Raw genomic sequence first — 15,508 nt, forward strand, 5'->3', positions numbered from 1 at the left:
CTCTTCATGTGTTTCATTGGCTGGTCTGTGTTGCCCTCTGCTGGACACAAACAGGTATATGTGTTTTGATTTTACAATTAAACAACTAAGGGAGATAAATAAATAAATAAAAAGAAGTAGGGGAAGGTTATAGTCCATTAAACATTAAGCATTAAAAAATAATTCTCTACATCCTTTTGTATTTTTATCAATTTAATTGTCTGTCATCTGGGCTTCAAACACTGAACATCTATATATCTATATATCTATAATATAATTATTCCTGTGCGTTTATTTGAGACAATACGGTTAGTATGAATTCATGTCTTGTGAGCTCTGGTGGACTCTAACCCTCAAACATGGACTCAGCAATTCTGGAAAATGCTTGTTGTCAAAATCACTTTTTGGGCCCCTTTGTTTACATACCATTTGTTTACATACCAGTTTACAGAGCCTAGGCTGGGTATTAACACCAGATTTTTTTTCAGCGCACACAGAACAGACATGTAGCAGATCATGTGGAGGTATTCACTGATTTTGTCAAAGTGATCTTGAACAAACATTTTCTCCTGCATCACTGACTACACCTTTAATTTGTGCAGATTTTCTACATTTCACTGTTTTATTTCATGCTCATTATATGACAGTGACAATGAGTTGATTTCTTGCTGTGCCTTTATTTGAGAAAATACGGTAAATTGAAGAAAAAATAAATATTTCTTGGCGTTTTGTTTCTTTGTACTTTTGATACATAAAGTTACTCAGTCATTGTTATCCAGAACACTTTTGTCAAAATCATTGAATATCTACTCACCATTTGCTATCTGTCAGTAGTGTGTCCGTGCTGAAAGAAAGTCTGGTGTTCATACACAGCCTAGGCTCTGTGAATGGATATTTACTTTTATTTATTTAACCTTTATTTACCCAGGCAAGCAAATTAAGAACAAAATTCTTATTTTCAAATGCAGCCGGAAGGGGAAGAGGGAGGGGAGTGCTAAAAGTGAGAACAAGGTTATATATATATTACATTTTTTTTTAAATATATAAAATACACTTTAAAAAATTCAATATGATACAATACAATAAAATAAACAGTTAATCAATAGGGTATGACAAGAAGGGCTACTAGCAGGTGCAGGAGTCAACTATGATTTGTTGCAGATTTTGTTTGAAGACAGAGAGAGAGGTGAAAACAGAAAGTTTAAGGGTGCTTTGAAGGGTGTTCCAGTCAAAGGCTGCAGCGAACCGGAAGGCACTGCGTCCAAAGACAGTGCGGACTTTGGGGATGGAGAGGTTGATGAATGCACTGGACCTTAGATTGCGGGCAGGGTGGGAGAGGTGTAGAAGAGAAGAGAGGTAGAGAGGTGTTATGCCGAGAATGGTTTTATAGATGAGCAGAAACCAGTGATGGAGCCGTCTGGTGTGAAGGGAAGTCCAGTCTACCAGGTTGTAGAGGTTGCAGTGGTGAGTAGTGAATGGAGCCCCTGTAGCAATATATCTCAAGGCAGAGCGCTCTTGGGCATCCTACCCCCCCCCTCATCAGACACAGACTTTGACCTCTAAATGGTTGGATCACTCACTCTGAGCGACACAAATTGCAGCAGTAAATATTAATATAAACAAGCAATTTTTCATAATTATTCAAACATTTTAACCTCCAATAGAATAAAAACTAGCCTGGTACAACAAAATTCACCCCTCCAGTGTTGTCATGGAGTTATTACCCAAACATACAGACTAGAATGTTTTTTTGTACTAGGTCTTAAATAGGTTTAATAATGCTTTGAGAACAGCATATTTAACATGGGATTCAATGAGAAATTGCTCTGTTTTGAAACCTGCCCCTAGTTGCCACTTGGTGAACTGCATATGTTGTCACTTATGCATATGTTGCTGGTAGAATTCACTGTGGTTGGGGCTTGCGTATACCCCACCTTTGAGTTAATTTTTATACCTGACATTTCTGATACTCCAATATACTGTATTTAATTTAAAGCTGGGGTGGAGGATTTGGGGAGAAAATGGCAGTTGGGATAGAGATTCGAAATTCAAATACCTCAACCGCTCCACTTGTTCTCTTTGGTCCCTCCCTGACACGCTCTACACCAACAACGTCGTGCCAAAGTGAATGGACAGTCTCAACAGCCAATAAGAACAGAGAATCGGAGCCTCGCTCTGATTGGTCAAAGTGTACAGCTCATGTTAACTTTGACCAATCAGAAATCATATACCCCAGCTTTAAGCTACTTTGGTGGTGGTGTAGTGGTTAGAGCACCTTAAAGTCTGATCTGACATGGATAGATAGTCAAGGAATGGGGGACAAAATTGTTGTAATGTTGTCAAATGTTCTGGTTTTAGATAAGATCCTAGCTGCAGCATTCTGAACTATTTGAAGCAATGTGTCAGAATATTTTAAAAAATCAGGTTGGTGAAAAAATTCAAGTTGTCAGAAAATAAGCGCTTGTTTGTCTCATATTTGAGATTGGTTATGATACCACATTGTCTTACCTATCTGGACTTTTTCCTTAAGTGATGTTATACTTCTTTAGGCATGAAAATAAAATATATAACCAAAATGCAGATATGAGGAGAACATGAGATATGCAGTTGTAATAGTGTTTATTATCAGGATAACTTCACAGTGTCAAACCCAACAGGAATCATTTGGTCCATGGAAGGAGTGATGGATAGTTACAGCTCATCATAAACACAGTGTATTCACATACAGACATGGTGGAACTCTGATCTGTGTAGGGCTGTAATGATACGCGCATCAAAACCAAAATCGCGATAATTTATTTTTAATTTTTAATTATTTTAACTCTTGTCTTAAATCAACCAATCAGGTTTGGTGAAGGAAGCTGTTAAGTGTTTATTTGTTTTCTAACTTACAGAGAAGAGAGAAATGTTATATCTTTATCGTTATTTATTTATTAATTTGGCTTATATTGTTCTTTGTGTTCAAATCTGTTCAGGTTATTTGTTATTAAATGTGACATTAAGTTAAATGTTATTATAAATGTTATCTAAATATTTAAATAAAATGTTTTTCAAATAAAAAATAATTGTTGTAAGTATCGAATCGTGGGTCAAAAATCGCGATACAAATCGAAATCGTGAGTTGGCGTATCGTTACAGCCCTAGAGATGTGTGATTACAATTTGATTCAACTGTCCTTATTTACAGCGGGACTGGTCAATGTTCCAGTTCTCGTCGTTGTAAGGTGCTTTGGCGAAACACTCCGCGGCGACCCGGTCACACTCACAGAGGACCATCTGACATTTGTCGTTTGACTCTGAGGAAGAGAAAGACGAGAGAACTGTCAACAAGCTGTAAAATTAAAGAAACTGAGAAACTGTTTTTCTCAACATAATTTAGGCCTATTTCCAAAAAAATATATTTTTGACTTGTCGTTCAAGTCAGCAATGTTAAAACTAAAGTGATGGAAAAGGAGCAAAGGGGCAAAACAGAAAATTCATCTTTCTTACTAATGGAAGATTTGAGTGAACACCAATATTGTTAAGTGTTGACCCAAAGCTGTTTAAACTCAACCAACGTATAGGCATCCATCTCTGCTGTTTACTATCATGGCTAGGCTTCTCACTGGTTTTAACAGACGGCATCACATCACTCCTGTTTTAGCTGCTTTGCACTGGCTCCCTGTCTGTTTTAGAATCGATTTCAAGATTTTATTGATCACTTTTAAGGCTCGTCACAGACATGCTGACCCCGTACGAGCCTGCTCGCAGCCTTTGCTCCGCGGGCGAGGCCCTTCTTACTGTTCCAAGGTCGAGGCTCAAGACTAGAGGTGATCGGGCCTTCTCCACCAGGGCGCCTCGGCTTTGGAACGACCTGCTCGCGGAGATAAGGCTGGCTGAATCAGTAACCTCTTTTAAATCACTTCTTAAAACACATTTTTATAGACTTGCTTTTACGTGATGCCGTCTCTTTTTAGTCTCTTTATTCTTTCTATTCTTTTTGTTCTCTTCCCCAATGTCTTGTTACCCTGGCACCTATTGATCTTATTTGGTTTACTGTGTATATATGAGTATGTGTATCCATCTAATTGTATATGTGTTTTTTGATTGGTATGTATTTATTTGATTATTTTGCTATGTATTGTATGTAAAGCACTTTGTTAACCACTGTTTTTAAAGGTGCTATATAAATAAAGATATTATTATATGGCTTCAACGGCGCATGCACGGCACTTTCTTCATCCGGTTACGTCCGCCCCAGAGCCCCATCAATAGGGCTCTGCCCCGCCCATATTAGCTCCGAATTTTCTGACAGTTTATGAGCTTCAGTGGATCGTGTCCAGACCAACAGGCTGAGCAAAGTTAAATTAGCCAGCGGCAGGTCTGGATTTCCAGGCTGAAATACTGCACAGCTTTTATGAGCAAATGAAAGAGAGTATAAGATCAAGTGACCAAGAAATGCCATTTATTTGGATGTACTCACCGAGACAGACGGCCTTTCCGCTTTTCTTGTCACAGTCGTAGTCATAGCGCTTAATGTAAGGAACCGCCTTTTTCCCATACCAGGCAGAGCAGTTAGGGTCCACCTGAACCTTCCCGTAACAGTCATCATGTACTTGACAGCACCTACGGGTGAAGACAAACAAACAAGACACATTTTAAAACGGACTGGACCATTTGTTAAAGGTGCTACGAGGAACTTTTTAATATTTCTTAAACAGTCTCATTTTTCCTCTGATTATCATAAATTACATGTAACAGCAAACGAGACCATCAGTGCAAATAATGCTATCTTAGCTGTTGAGTGAGGTGATCTTGATGCAACTTATTACTTGTGCATATCTTGTGACATTTGTATATCTTTTTGTCATAGGTAAAAGTAGGATAATTTTAATGAAACAGAATAGAGTGTGACTGCTCATCAGGGTAAAAGCTGACCAGAGGAAGGGGAAGGACCTTATATGGCCATAGGAAGGAGGTTACCGGGGTTCACCCGTGCAGGTGTTCTGGGATCATAGGAAGGAGTAGAGGAAGGGGAGAGGATTATATGGCCATAGGAAGGGGGCTACCTGGTCCCCCCGTGCAGCTGTGCCTTTTTCACTCCTCCCTCTCTTCCAAGTCTCATTGGTCCTCAGATTACTATATAACAGCTCGTTCTGAGCAGGACAAGGCCTTTTTGGGCCGCTTTTTGCAGGTACTACTATATACTCTATAGTTAGTCACGCTCTGTTCCAGCACACTCTATCTGTCCCTTTAACCATGGAGGCAGAAGAAAAACTTAGAAAAACTTTGTGAGTCCAAAATACTCTGAAAGAATTTTGACTTCGAAGAACTTAGAGGCAGAGTCTTTTAAAACACTTCTTTAAAACTCTTGAAACACAGATGACTTGGTAAAAATCTCTAAAACTTTAGATGGGGATTATTAGAACAGGGGTCTGATAGAATGGTGATTGGAATTAATGGAGATTGGGTTGAGACAAGATCTCCCATTTACTGACTGGTGTCGTTAACAATCTTCCTTAAGTCCTTATCATTTTTACAGATTCAGTGGGATGTTAGATAGGGCTAGAGCGCAAGTTTAAAATCGGAGTGCATGCATAACTCTGGTCTTGTGCTTTGACAAATTGTGAAAAATACCAAGTTAACATCTACTAGGGGATAATGAGCAAATACTCCATTTTGATGAGTTTATAGGCATATAACCTCCTTTCTTTTCCTTTCTTGTCCATTTTATGTAATATTTCTATACTCTCTTGTATTTTGTAAATAAAATCCCTTAAATGTTGTAAAGCCTCAGTTTGAATTAGTTTATAGCTGGAACAGAAGGACTTTAGGTATAGGTTTTTTCTACAAAGAGATCGTTTCCCCCCCGGGGAGGTAAGTACATTGACTCCACACTACGGCACATTACTGATTTAAAACAAACACAACCTCATAACAAATACCTTTTTTATCAAAGAAAGACAATTGTTTTTAATGGCTTCCCAGGTTTAACGCGTGTAGTTGAATGCTGAAAATAGTATATCTGTTCTATTTTATAGGAGGTGGAATTAATAAACATCGGGTACATAAAAATTACGGTAAATAACTTGTGAAAGATATCCTTTGCCTAAAATAGGGGAGTGATCATCAGGAGCAAATAGAAAGTGTTACATTTCACACCTAAACGAGATTCCTGAAATAGACGAATACGTTTAGAAGAATTGAAACGCTGAACACAGTGGGTTTAAGTAGGACACTTTTATTTATCTAAGAGAATCCCAAGGCAGTCTAGTAGTTAAGATCCCGCGCGCTCACCTCCTGGAGCCCGGGTGAGACGCTCAGCGGAAGCCGTGAGAGTAGGGAAGCTCTTTGATGGTAATAAGGGTTGTAGTTAAAGCATTGGGTTACAGGTTAGTTAATGCAGGTTTAATAGGACATAACTAATAAACTTAGATACTAGCTTTTCATTACAGATCAGACTTTGGAAGTCGAGATCGTAACATGGCGCCCGGTCCGTGGGGCTCGCTGGAACATTGTTAGTTTTGTATGACTGGATAAATAACTGTTTTATCGGTAATAGGAATAACTTTGGGAAGCGGGCTTAAAATACAAGAACCGACTCCCGTGAGGGAAAGATTCTTTATCAACCGGCGAAAACAAGCCGAGGAAGCAATTGCGGTCTGCCAGACTGGGAGGGTCGATGTTTAAAAAGGGGTTTTTAATTTTAATAAAACAAATTGAAACCCACGAACCGGCTTTTTGGACAGAGGTTCTCGTAGTCTGCTTTGCTCATTCTTAGTAAACATACCTTATAACAGGAGGCAAAATACATTCTTTCTTTAAAAACTCGGCCGGGCTTTAGTTTGTCTGAGAAAAATGGGAAGTATGGTCTGTTAGGTATAGAGAACGGGGTGAGTGGAAAACCACACTGTGAGTAAACGATACTCAGGAGCGGACAGGATAGTGATTTAGTGGATGAGACAATTGTGTTCTGCGTACTAAGTTTAGGTGGTACTGGTACTTGTGGTCATTAGATTGTAATGATCGAAGTCAGGCAATGGGATATATTTGTAGCGATAAATATATTACAGTTCCCCTTTTAACTGATTGTATCCATTTTGGTGATCTCAGACAGTGGTGATTTTCTAGGTATCCTGATCAGCTGCCGTGAAAGAAATAGGGACCACGAAAGGACAAACGGCTTGAAACTACCATATTTACATTAAGGGCTGTTAAGCTTTTAATTTATATACGTGTTCATTTTTAATTGTTTTAGTGGCTAGATTGTAGCTTACTTAACAATTAAGGATGGATGCGGTTTAACTCTGTATAGTCTGAAGAGGCAAACAGAGAGAGAGAGCCTATACGGCTTCCACAAGAGGAGAGAGAAACCTCTTTAAGAATAGGCATAGATTTCTTAAGTTAAATCTTGTGCTATTACTGAGCTTTAAAAATACTTTTTTCTTACACGAAAGAATAGTAGATTTTAAAGTTTCTAACTATTGTAATGGTAGACATAGTTTTACATGTTAAACTAAGAGGACCTACAGCCTTTGGAAACCATTATGATACAATAAGTTATCGTCTAATAGGGACTTTCACAATATAATTTCATTCAACTGTAGCATTAATGAACAAGCTAAAGTGGAAGAGAGGGTAATTCTTCCTTTTCTCCTTCTCCTCTGTGTGTATCGCCTTACATGCAGTCTACCGGCGCGTCTTTTTCACGTCTTGGCGTGAAACCAGGCTGTGAGTGCAGCACCCAGAAAGTCACAAAGAGGGGGAGAAGAGTTAACAGCTATTTCACAAGGGTTTTCTAAATTGTCAGAAAAATGCAATTCTAGAATAGGACCACAGTGAGAGAGTTTTGATCGCCTTTTGCCTTTAAAACGTATTAGGTGCAAAGATAGATACAAGTCCATTTGCGCATATGACAAGTAGCTTTTGATGAGACATTAGGAGCGCACCGCTGCTCAGAGGGCTCAAAATCAACTTTCGACAAATATGGGGTAAAATAGTCTTATACGAGTAAGTTATTGAGTCCATCCGCTGATTTCGATGGTGATAAATGTGTGATCGATGGGTTTTTAACATTTAAACAAACTTTTACATTTTGTAAACGGGACAGCCACGGCTCTCACTTTAGATAGTGCGATCCACAATAAAGTTAGCGCTTGAGCAAACGGGGCATTTCCTTTGCGCCTTCACATTAAAAAGCATGATTAATAGCAAACGTAAGTAGGCTTTTATTTTGAAGCAGATATAAACAGGAATATAGTTTTTCACATGAAGCGCAGATAGGCTATAGCAGCATGTCTTCTGTTTTAGTGGATTTAAAAATGGTAAAAATAGACAAAGCTTTCCATTTACACTACTACTTGCTGCGCTCACACTAAAAACCTCATGAACGTTAGTGGGAGTCTTTCAGGCATTTATTTTCATTAAACATTCGTAGAGAAAGGAAAATGGTGTTTCAGAGCAAAGAGAAGAGACGGCTCTGAAGCTTTAACAGCGAGTCAGTATAGAAACAGTTTGAAATTAGCGCAGTAGAACTACTCGCAAAATATTCTCAAACAATCCTTGTCATTTAGTCTACAAAGGTGAAGTAATCTATTTAATATAGGTTTAAGGTTTTATGGTTTGGGTTTTTAATGAGAGAAATAGATGTTCTAAAAATTATTGTTAAAGCAGTCAGACAGGATAGTCAATTGGTAACCGAGAAATAGGAATAGAAAGGCCTAAATATGGCTATATAACTTTGATTTTACATCAGAGTAAGAAAATGCACACCAAAGTAACCATTGAAATGGCCTCGATGAGTTACTCCTTGGTGCACACATTTTGTAGAACTTACTGGACACATATAAGATGTCGTTCATTTTAAAAGAGAACTTTGTTCTCATTCCGAAATGCACATACAACACAAGAGTTAAAAGAGTCAACACTGTGTTTGGTTGATGAGTTAAAGATACGACTGAGAATACTCCTTTGAGAAATTAAATAAAGTGGAGACACCTTATCTCATTCTTCCTTGATTCAGTGTTGAACCCTTTTTAGCTCAATATACATTACACAATGCCGTGTGGAATATTGTCTGCCCCGGGGAGAGATTTTTATTTTTATCTTATTTAGATGTTTAATACATTTGTACATTTGTTTTGATCTCAGAGTGTGAGGAGCAGAAGTAAGCGTGGGTAGAGAACTTGTGCAGTTTTCCCACAGACCGTGCCTGGGAATTCACACCTTAGAGAAACAGGAGACCATATAGTAGCCATAAAAGTAATGGTCCTAGTTTACGGCGTCGATCCTTCCTTCCACACACTCTGAGATGATCTCTGAAGACACAGCTGGGGCTTGTGCTCTTTGAGTTTAAAACTTTATTTTTTTTTTATATTTTGCCTTTACTTTCTTATAGTCTAGAAGATCGTTCCTTCTTTTCGTTTTTATCTTTTTATATAATCACAGTATTCTCTATCGTAGAAGGTTTTTTCTCTCAGCTATTTTTTTTTGTTTTTCCAGCTGAGCGTGAAAAATGAAATTCCAAATAATATGGCTAAATCTTTAATTTTATGTTTTATTTAGAAAAGATTGGACTGGTAACCTTGTTTTCGCGGCTTTGGTTGGAGTTTAGAAAACATATGGGGGGTTTAGGATCTCCGGTCCGACGGCCCATTGTGAGGTTGGCTGGAGCACCCGTTAATCTTTATTTTTGCCAGTCCAATCTTTCTCTTTTGTTTAATTCAAGATACGACAGGAAAAAACGTAGGGGGTTATTGTTTAGCACGGGTCAATTTTGAGATTTGTGTCTATTCTGGCTTCCACGGCATGTATTCTTTCATATTAATGTGAAAGAAGGGACCAAAAATAAGCGTTTTAAATGTTTATTTTACTATATATTTTATTTTTATTTTTTTTCCCTTGCGTCTGAGTTTTGCTACAAGGGTTTGCCAAAAGTGAGCATTTTAACGTAACATACAGCAGCGCGACCGCTGTCTGACTCTTAATAACCATGGTACTGTTAGAAAGCTCTGTATCTCAAGTATAATCTTATCGAATCAAAATATGGACATTTGCTTTTGATTAGTAACAAATAGTGAAAGTGTGAGGAGTGATTTGGTGCAGTGAGCGCAACCTGTTTGGCTGGTGCGCATATGATTTGATTCGCCAGAAGGCATCACGGGACCTGCTCTGGTTGCCGCGGGTAGTTTGAAAATCACAAAATAAAATGGTAAAAAACACCGAAAATATTCCAAACTAACACAAAATAAAGACTGATTTATGTGGATACGGACATTAGATGATTGCCTTTTGAAGGGGAGAAGTGTTAAAGACATGTAAATGATTCCGATCGATCACGGCGGAGAGACACAGTCTAATAGAGCATGAGAGGGGGAGAAAGAGGGGAGAGTGCTGCGGCTACAGCCACAGTGGCTCGTAATGAATGTATCACGTTTTAATTAGCGTGTGGATGAAAATGTTTGTTATGCCATAGCATAGTTTATATGTTAAGCAGCGGTGTTGAGGGGTATGGTCCTAATTCACTAAATTATTGTAGATAAAATCGGTGATTACCAGTAGAATTCACGTTTTTATTTTTATTTTTTATTTTTTTTTGACGACAGTTTTCGCTGATCAAGTTTTCCAATACTCCGAGTCTGAATAAAGTGTCTCGGCTTCTAAACCACTGGCATCTACTAAACCTCCCAGTTTAAATTCATTGTCCTATTTTAAGAGGTTTTTACCCAAGCATTTGTTTATATATTGTTAGTTTGATTTATGAGACATTTTCCTCCTGAAAACATGCCAACGGTGCATTTCTAAAACGTAGGCTTTTACATAGTATTTTTTGATTTATTAAATACAAGGAAATTGTGTCCGAGATCTGTGGTGTAAAATCTTTAAAGACTAATATGTGGTAAACATAAATTAAAGTTCTAAACTCTGGCTTCATCCAACATCTGGATTCTTTGGTTTAAAAGACAGGGAAAAATCCCTATTCACTTGGGGTGACTTAATTGAAGATGTGTGCCTTTGGGAGAATAAGTTATTATTTTTGTTTTACCTTAGTGGCTAAGACATGATTATAACGTGTTAGCTTTTAGTTTTTATTTTCAGTGCATGTCTGGAATAGACATTCAGAAACCTGCAATCTTTTGCATCTCTCAACTCTTTTGAAATCAAATCTGAGGGCTTGTCTGAGTGTCTTTTGACTAGGTGTTTTTATTCTATTTATTTTTTATTTTTAAAATGGATGAATACATAAATGATAAAAGGATTATACCGGTAATATTAGTTTCATTGTTACTTTTATTTTCATCTTCATTTTATTTACTACTGAAATTGTGAGTGATTTGCTCATTTCTATTGTTCTCTATTATAGAAGATTTTAGTTTTACTACTTGATATTATGTGAGTACCCTATGAATATAGCATACGAGCATAACACCAGTTTCTATCTTTATTTTTATCATTATTTTTTGATGGATTACTTAAGTTTGATTTGCTACTTTCCTTTTAGTTTTCAATGGTGAGACATTCTCACTCTCCTTATGACAGATGGCTGTAGTGCCTCTTCACTAAGCATTAGGCTCTCTATATTCCAATACGAATCAATAGGATCCTTTCTAAAAGCCCTAAATACAACTTTATCAGCAGCCTTAGTTGGTGAATTGCATTTTCCTCTTACATTGAGTAGTCTATTATATCACAACCATAGACTCTTAGTCTGCAGAAGAAGTTGGGAGACTTTTGGGCCTACTAGACCTCTGACACATAGGCGTGACCTGATAGCTACGTCTCAGGCTGTGACACCTCCAAACCTGACCATCTCCTGTTCCATCTGGGTGAACTACACCATGTCTCCTGGAGGGAGAAGACTCGTTCGCTTGCTGAGTGCTGTGTTCCATGGCACTCCTAACAGTCGGTGGGGGCCATCAACTCTATCCTGCTGTGGCGTCATTCTTGTCATGCAGTGGGCCTTTCTGCATCTGCCTGTCTTCCTGCGCTCTCAAACTGGGCGCAACAAGTCTTCTATGATGTGGGCCAGGGGCAGGTGTACTATTCTAAGATCAGAAGTTCTGGGGACTGTTGGGCCCTTTATGCTAAGCTTGGAGAAGATATCAAAGTGTGTAAGCCTGGTGACAAGGGCTGCCATCTTGCATATTGAGCAGACACTCAAATACTGACTAATCTACATACTCTGTGATTGAAGAAGGGGCTCGAAAGGCCTGTGGATACTCTTTTTAAAGTTAAGATCGTCGTGGGACTTTGTGTTTTTACATTTTTTGGACATTGCAAACTTAAGAACTTTTGATTGTACTGTCTGATGAACTCTTTACTCTGAATGGTGTCAGGATGTCATGGTTTTCTTACAGGTGTACTCTAATGTGTTTTGCTAAATGTTTCTTCATCTGTACGGTTGTGTCATGGTTGTATTAGCCTATGTAAAAGAGGGGAGTCTTTTAGTATTGTGTAGGCCTATACCCTTTGAGGTTGCTAGTTTTATCTTTATTTTTTTTTTTTTTTTTAATAGGTTTTTGGTAATCCGTCACTTACTTATTTTAACTTTTTGATCTGGTGTTGTGTTTTTGCTCACTGAATTGGATTTTACCATTATGAATGTTATAATTACTATATTATTACGTTTATGCTTTTCTTTTTTGTGGTTCCTTTTTCTGGGTGCCTGTGATTTATTGTTATTTTCTATAGATCTGTTTGAGAAAAAAAAAAAAAAAAAGATTATGAATTTTTTTTAATGTTTTTTTTGTTTTATTTTTTTATGATGAGGGTATTTGATATCTGGATGATGGTTGATTATTTACAAGTAATAAGTGACATGAGAGGGTGTTGAGTGAGGTGATCTTGATGCAACTTATTACTTGTGCATATCTTGTGACATTTGTATATCTTTTTGTCATAGGTAAAAGTAGGATAATTTTAATGAAACAGAATAGAGTGTGACTGCTCATCAGGGTAAAAGCTGACCAGAGGAAGGGGAAGGACCTTATATGGCCATAGGAAGGAGGTTACCGGGGTTCACCCGTGCAGGTGTTCTGGGATCATAGGAAGGAGTAGAGGAAGGGGAGAGGATTATATGGCCATAGGAAGGGGGCTACCTGGTCCCCCCGTGCAGCTGTGCCTTTTTCACTCCTCCCTCTCTTCCAAGTCTCATTGGTCCTCAGATTACTATATAACAGCTCGTTCTGAGCAGGACAAGGCCTTTTTGGGCCGCTTTTTGCAGGTACTACTATATACTCTATAGTTAGTCACGCTCTGTTCCAGCACACTCTATCTGTCCCTTTAACCATGGAGGCAGAAGAAAAACTTAGAAAAACTTTGTGAGTCCAAAATACTCTGAAAGAATTTTGACTTCGAAGAACTTAGAGGCAGAGTCTTTTAAAACACTTCTTTAAAACTCTTGAAACACAGATGACTTGGTAAAAATCTCTAAAACTTTAGATGGGGATTATTAGAACAGGGGTCTGATAGAATGGTGATTGGAATTAATGGAGATTGGGTTGAGACAAGATCTCCCATTTACTGACTGGTGTCGTTAACAATCTTCCTTAAGTCCTTATCATTTTTACAGATTCAGTGGGATGTTAGATAGGGCTAGAGCGCAAGTTTAAAATCGGAGTGCATGCATAACTCTGGTCTTGTGCTTTGACAAATTGTGAAAAATACCAAGTTAACATCTACTAGGGGATAATGAGCAAATACTCCATTTTGATGAGTTTATAGGCATATAACCTCCTTTCTTTTCCTTTCTTGTCCATTTTATGTAATATTTCTATACTCTCTTGTATTTTGTAAATAAAATCCCTTAAATGTTGTAAAGCCTCAGTTTGAATTAGTTTATAGCTGGAACAGAAGGACTTTAGGTATAGGTTTTTTCTACAAAGAGATCGTTTCCCCCCCGGGGAGGTAAGTACATTGACTCCACACTACGGCACATTACTGATTTAAAACAAACACAACCTCATAACAAATACCTTTTTTATCAAAGAAAGACAATTGTTTTTAATGGCTTCCCAGGTTTAACGCGTGTAGTTGAATGCTGAAAATAGTATATCTGTTCTATTTTATAGGAGGTGGAATTAATAAACATCGGGTACATAAAAATTACGGTAAATAACTTGTGAAAGATATCCTTTGCCTAAAATAGGGGAGTGATCATCAGGAGCAAATAGAAAGTGTTACATTTCACACCTAAACGAGATTCCTGAAATAGACGAATACGTTTAGAAGAATTGAAACGCTGAACACAGTGGGTTTAAGTAGGACACTTTTATTTATCTAAGAGAATCCCAAGGCAGTCTAGTAGTTAAGATCCCGCGCGCTCACCTCCTGGAGCCCGGGTGAGACGCTCAGCGGAAGCCGTGAGAGTAGGGAAGCTCTTTGATGGTAATAAGGGTTGTAGTTAAAGCATTGGGTTACAGGTTAGTTAATGCAGGTTTAATAGGACATAACTAATAAACTTAGATACTAGCTTTTCATTACAGATCAGACTTTGGAAGTCGAGATCGTAACAAGCTATCTTTATATAGTTTTTTCTTAAAGATGAAGTAAGCGATTTATTTATGTTAATATTCTTGTTAAATCGCTCTTTATTCATACAGTGATCACTTATATAGTGTGCGCTTTTCATAAACCCGATCTCTCAGTCACCCGCTCTGCATGTAATCGGCAAATAAACTTTTCGGGGATCCCACTAGTGATAACCAATCAGAAGAGAGAACGCTACAAACCGGCACCCGTCTCACTGCCGGTGCACATGCAGAGCGACAGATGGGTGAATGTGTATGCGCCTACAATGGCGGAGCAGATAAAAATCCTTCCCAATGTCTGTTTTGATGGTTTTTATCATGTTTTATCACGTTAATGGATCTGAGATTTATGCTAGATAACTCGCTGCTTGAAGACCGCAGTGCATTAATGTGGTGACGAGGGAGGGGACTGCTAACTGCAGTCACTGACAGGAAGTTAGCTAAAAGAACCATTCCGCTTACTGAACCTTTAATGCCTTTGTCAGGGGAACGCTCACCCAGGAACAACAGCTGGCGTGGTAAAAACACTAAAACTGACAAACTGAAAGTTCCTCTGAGCACCGTTACAGTTTTGAGTATAAAGCTAAATGAGTAAATACTCACCTGTCCAGTTCATCCACAGGTGTGCCAGAGCCTCCCATTCCACAGAAGCATCCGTAGTCCGTATATTTGGCAACATCAAAGATATTGTCCGCACCGTCAACATTACACTCGATAATACGTCTAAACTGGGGGACTGACGATTGAATGATCTCAGCATCGGGATCTGAAGCACAAGAATCATAATTCTGTCAGTCCTCCAGGAGAAGATATGTCCGTTCTCAGCCACAGTGCATCCAGATAAACTTCTGCTTTGATCGAGTGTTACTCACCAGAGTATTTGGAGGCGGCACTCTCGCGGTGGCAGTGAGCAGTCACTAAGAACAACAGACAAAACAGACTGTTAGAACTCTGGACATTATTTGATCAAAACACAGTATTCCACATTTCAACCTGACCAGCATTACAACCAGAACACCATGG

The 15,508-nt window shown here is 38.3% G+C and overlaps 1 protein-coding gene across 1 annotated transcript in view; it reads right to left on the bottom strand.

Moving 5' to 3' along the window:
- Positions 1-2,581: 2,581 nt before the first annotated feature.
- LOC307271083 (uncharacterized protein) overlaps positions 2,582-15,508 on the bottom strand; it is a 17,970-nt gene continuing 5,043 nt past the window's right edge. The window contains exons 5-8 of the mRNA XM_080054956.1: positions 15,358-15,402; positions 15,089-15,251; positions 4,441-4,583; positions 2,582-3,274 (exon numbers count right to left, since the gene is read on the bottom strand). Of these exons, the coding sequence (XP_079911082.1) occupies positions 3,156-3,274; positions 4,441-4,583; positions 15,089-15,251; positions 15,358-15,402 (470 nt within the window). The 3' untranslated portion in view covers positions 2,582-3,155. The remainder of the gene's footprint in view (positions 3,275-4,440; positions 4,584-15,088; positions 15,252-15,357; positions 15,403-15,508) is intronic.

This window comes from Ammodytes marinus (genome assembly GCF_949987685.1).
Source record: "Ammodytes marinus genome assembly, contig: scaffold_38, whole genome shotgun sequence".
Taxonomy (NCBI): domain Eukaryota; kingdom Metazoa; phylum Chordata; class Actinopteri; order Uranoscopiformes; family Ammodytidae; genus Ammodytes; species Ammodytes marinus.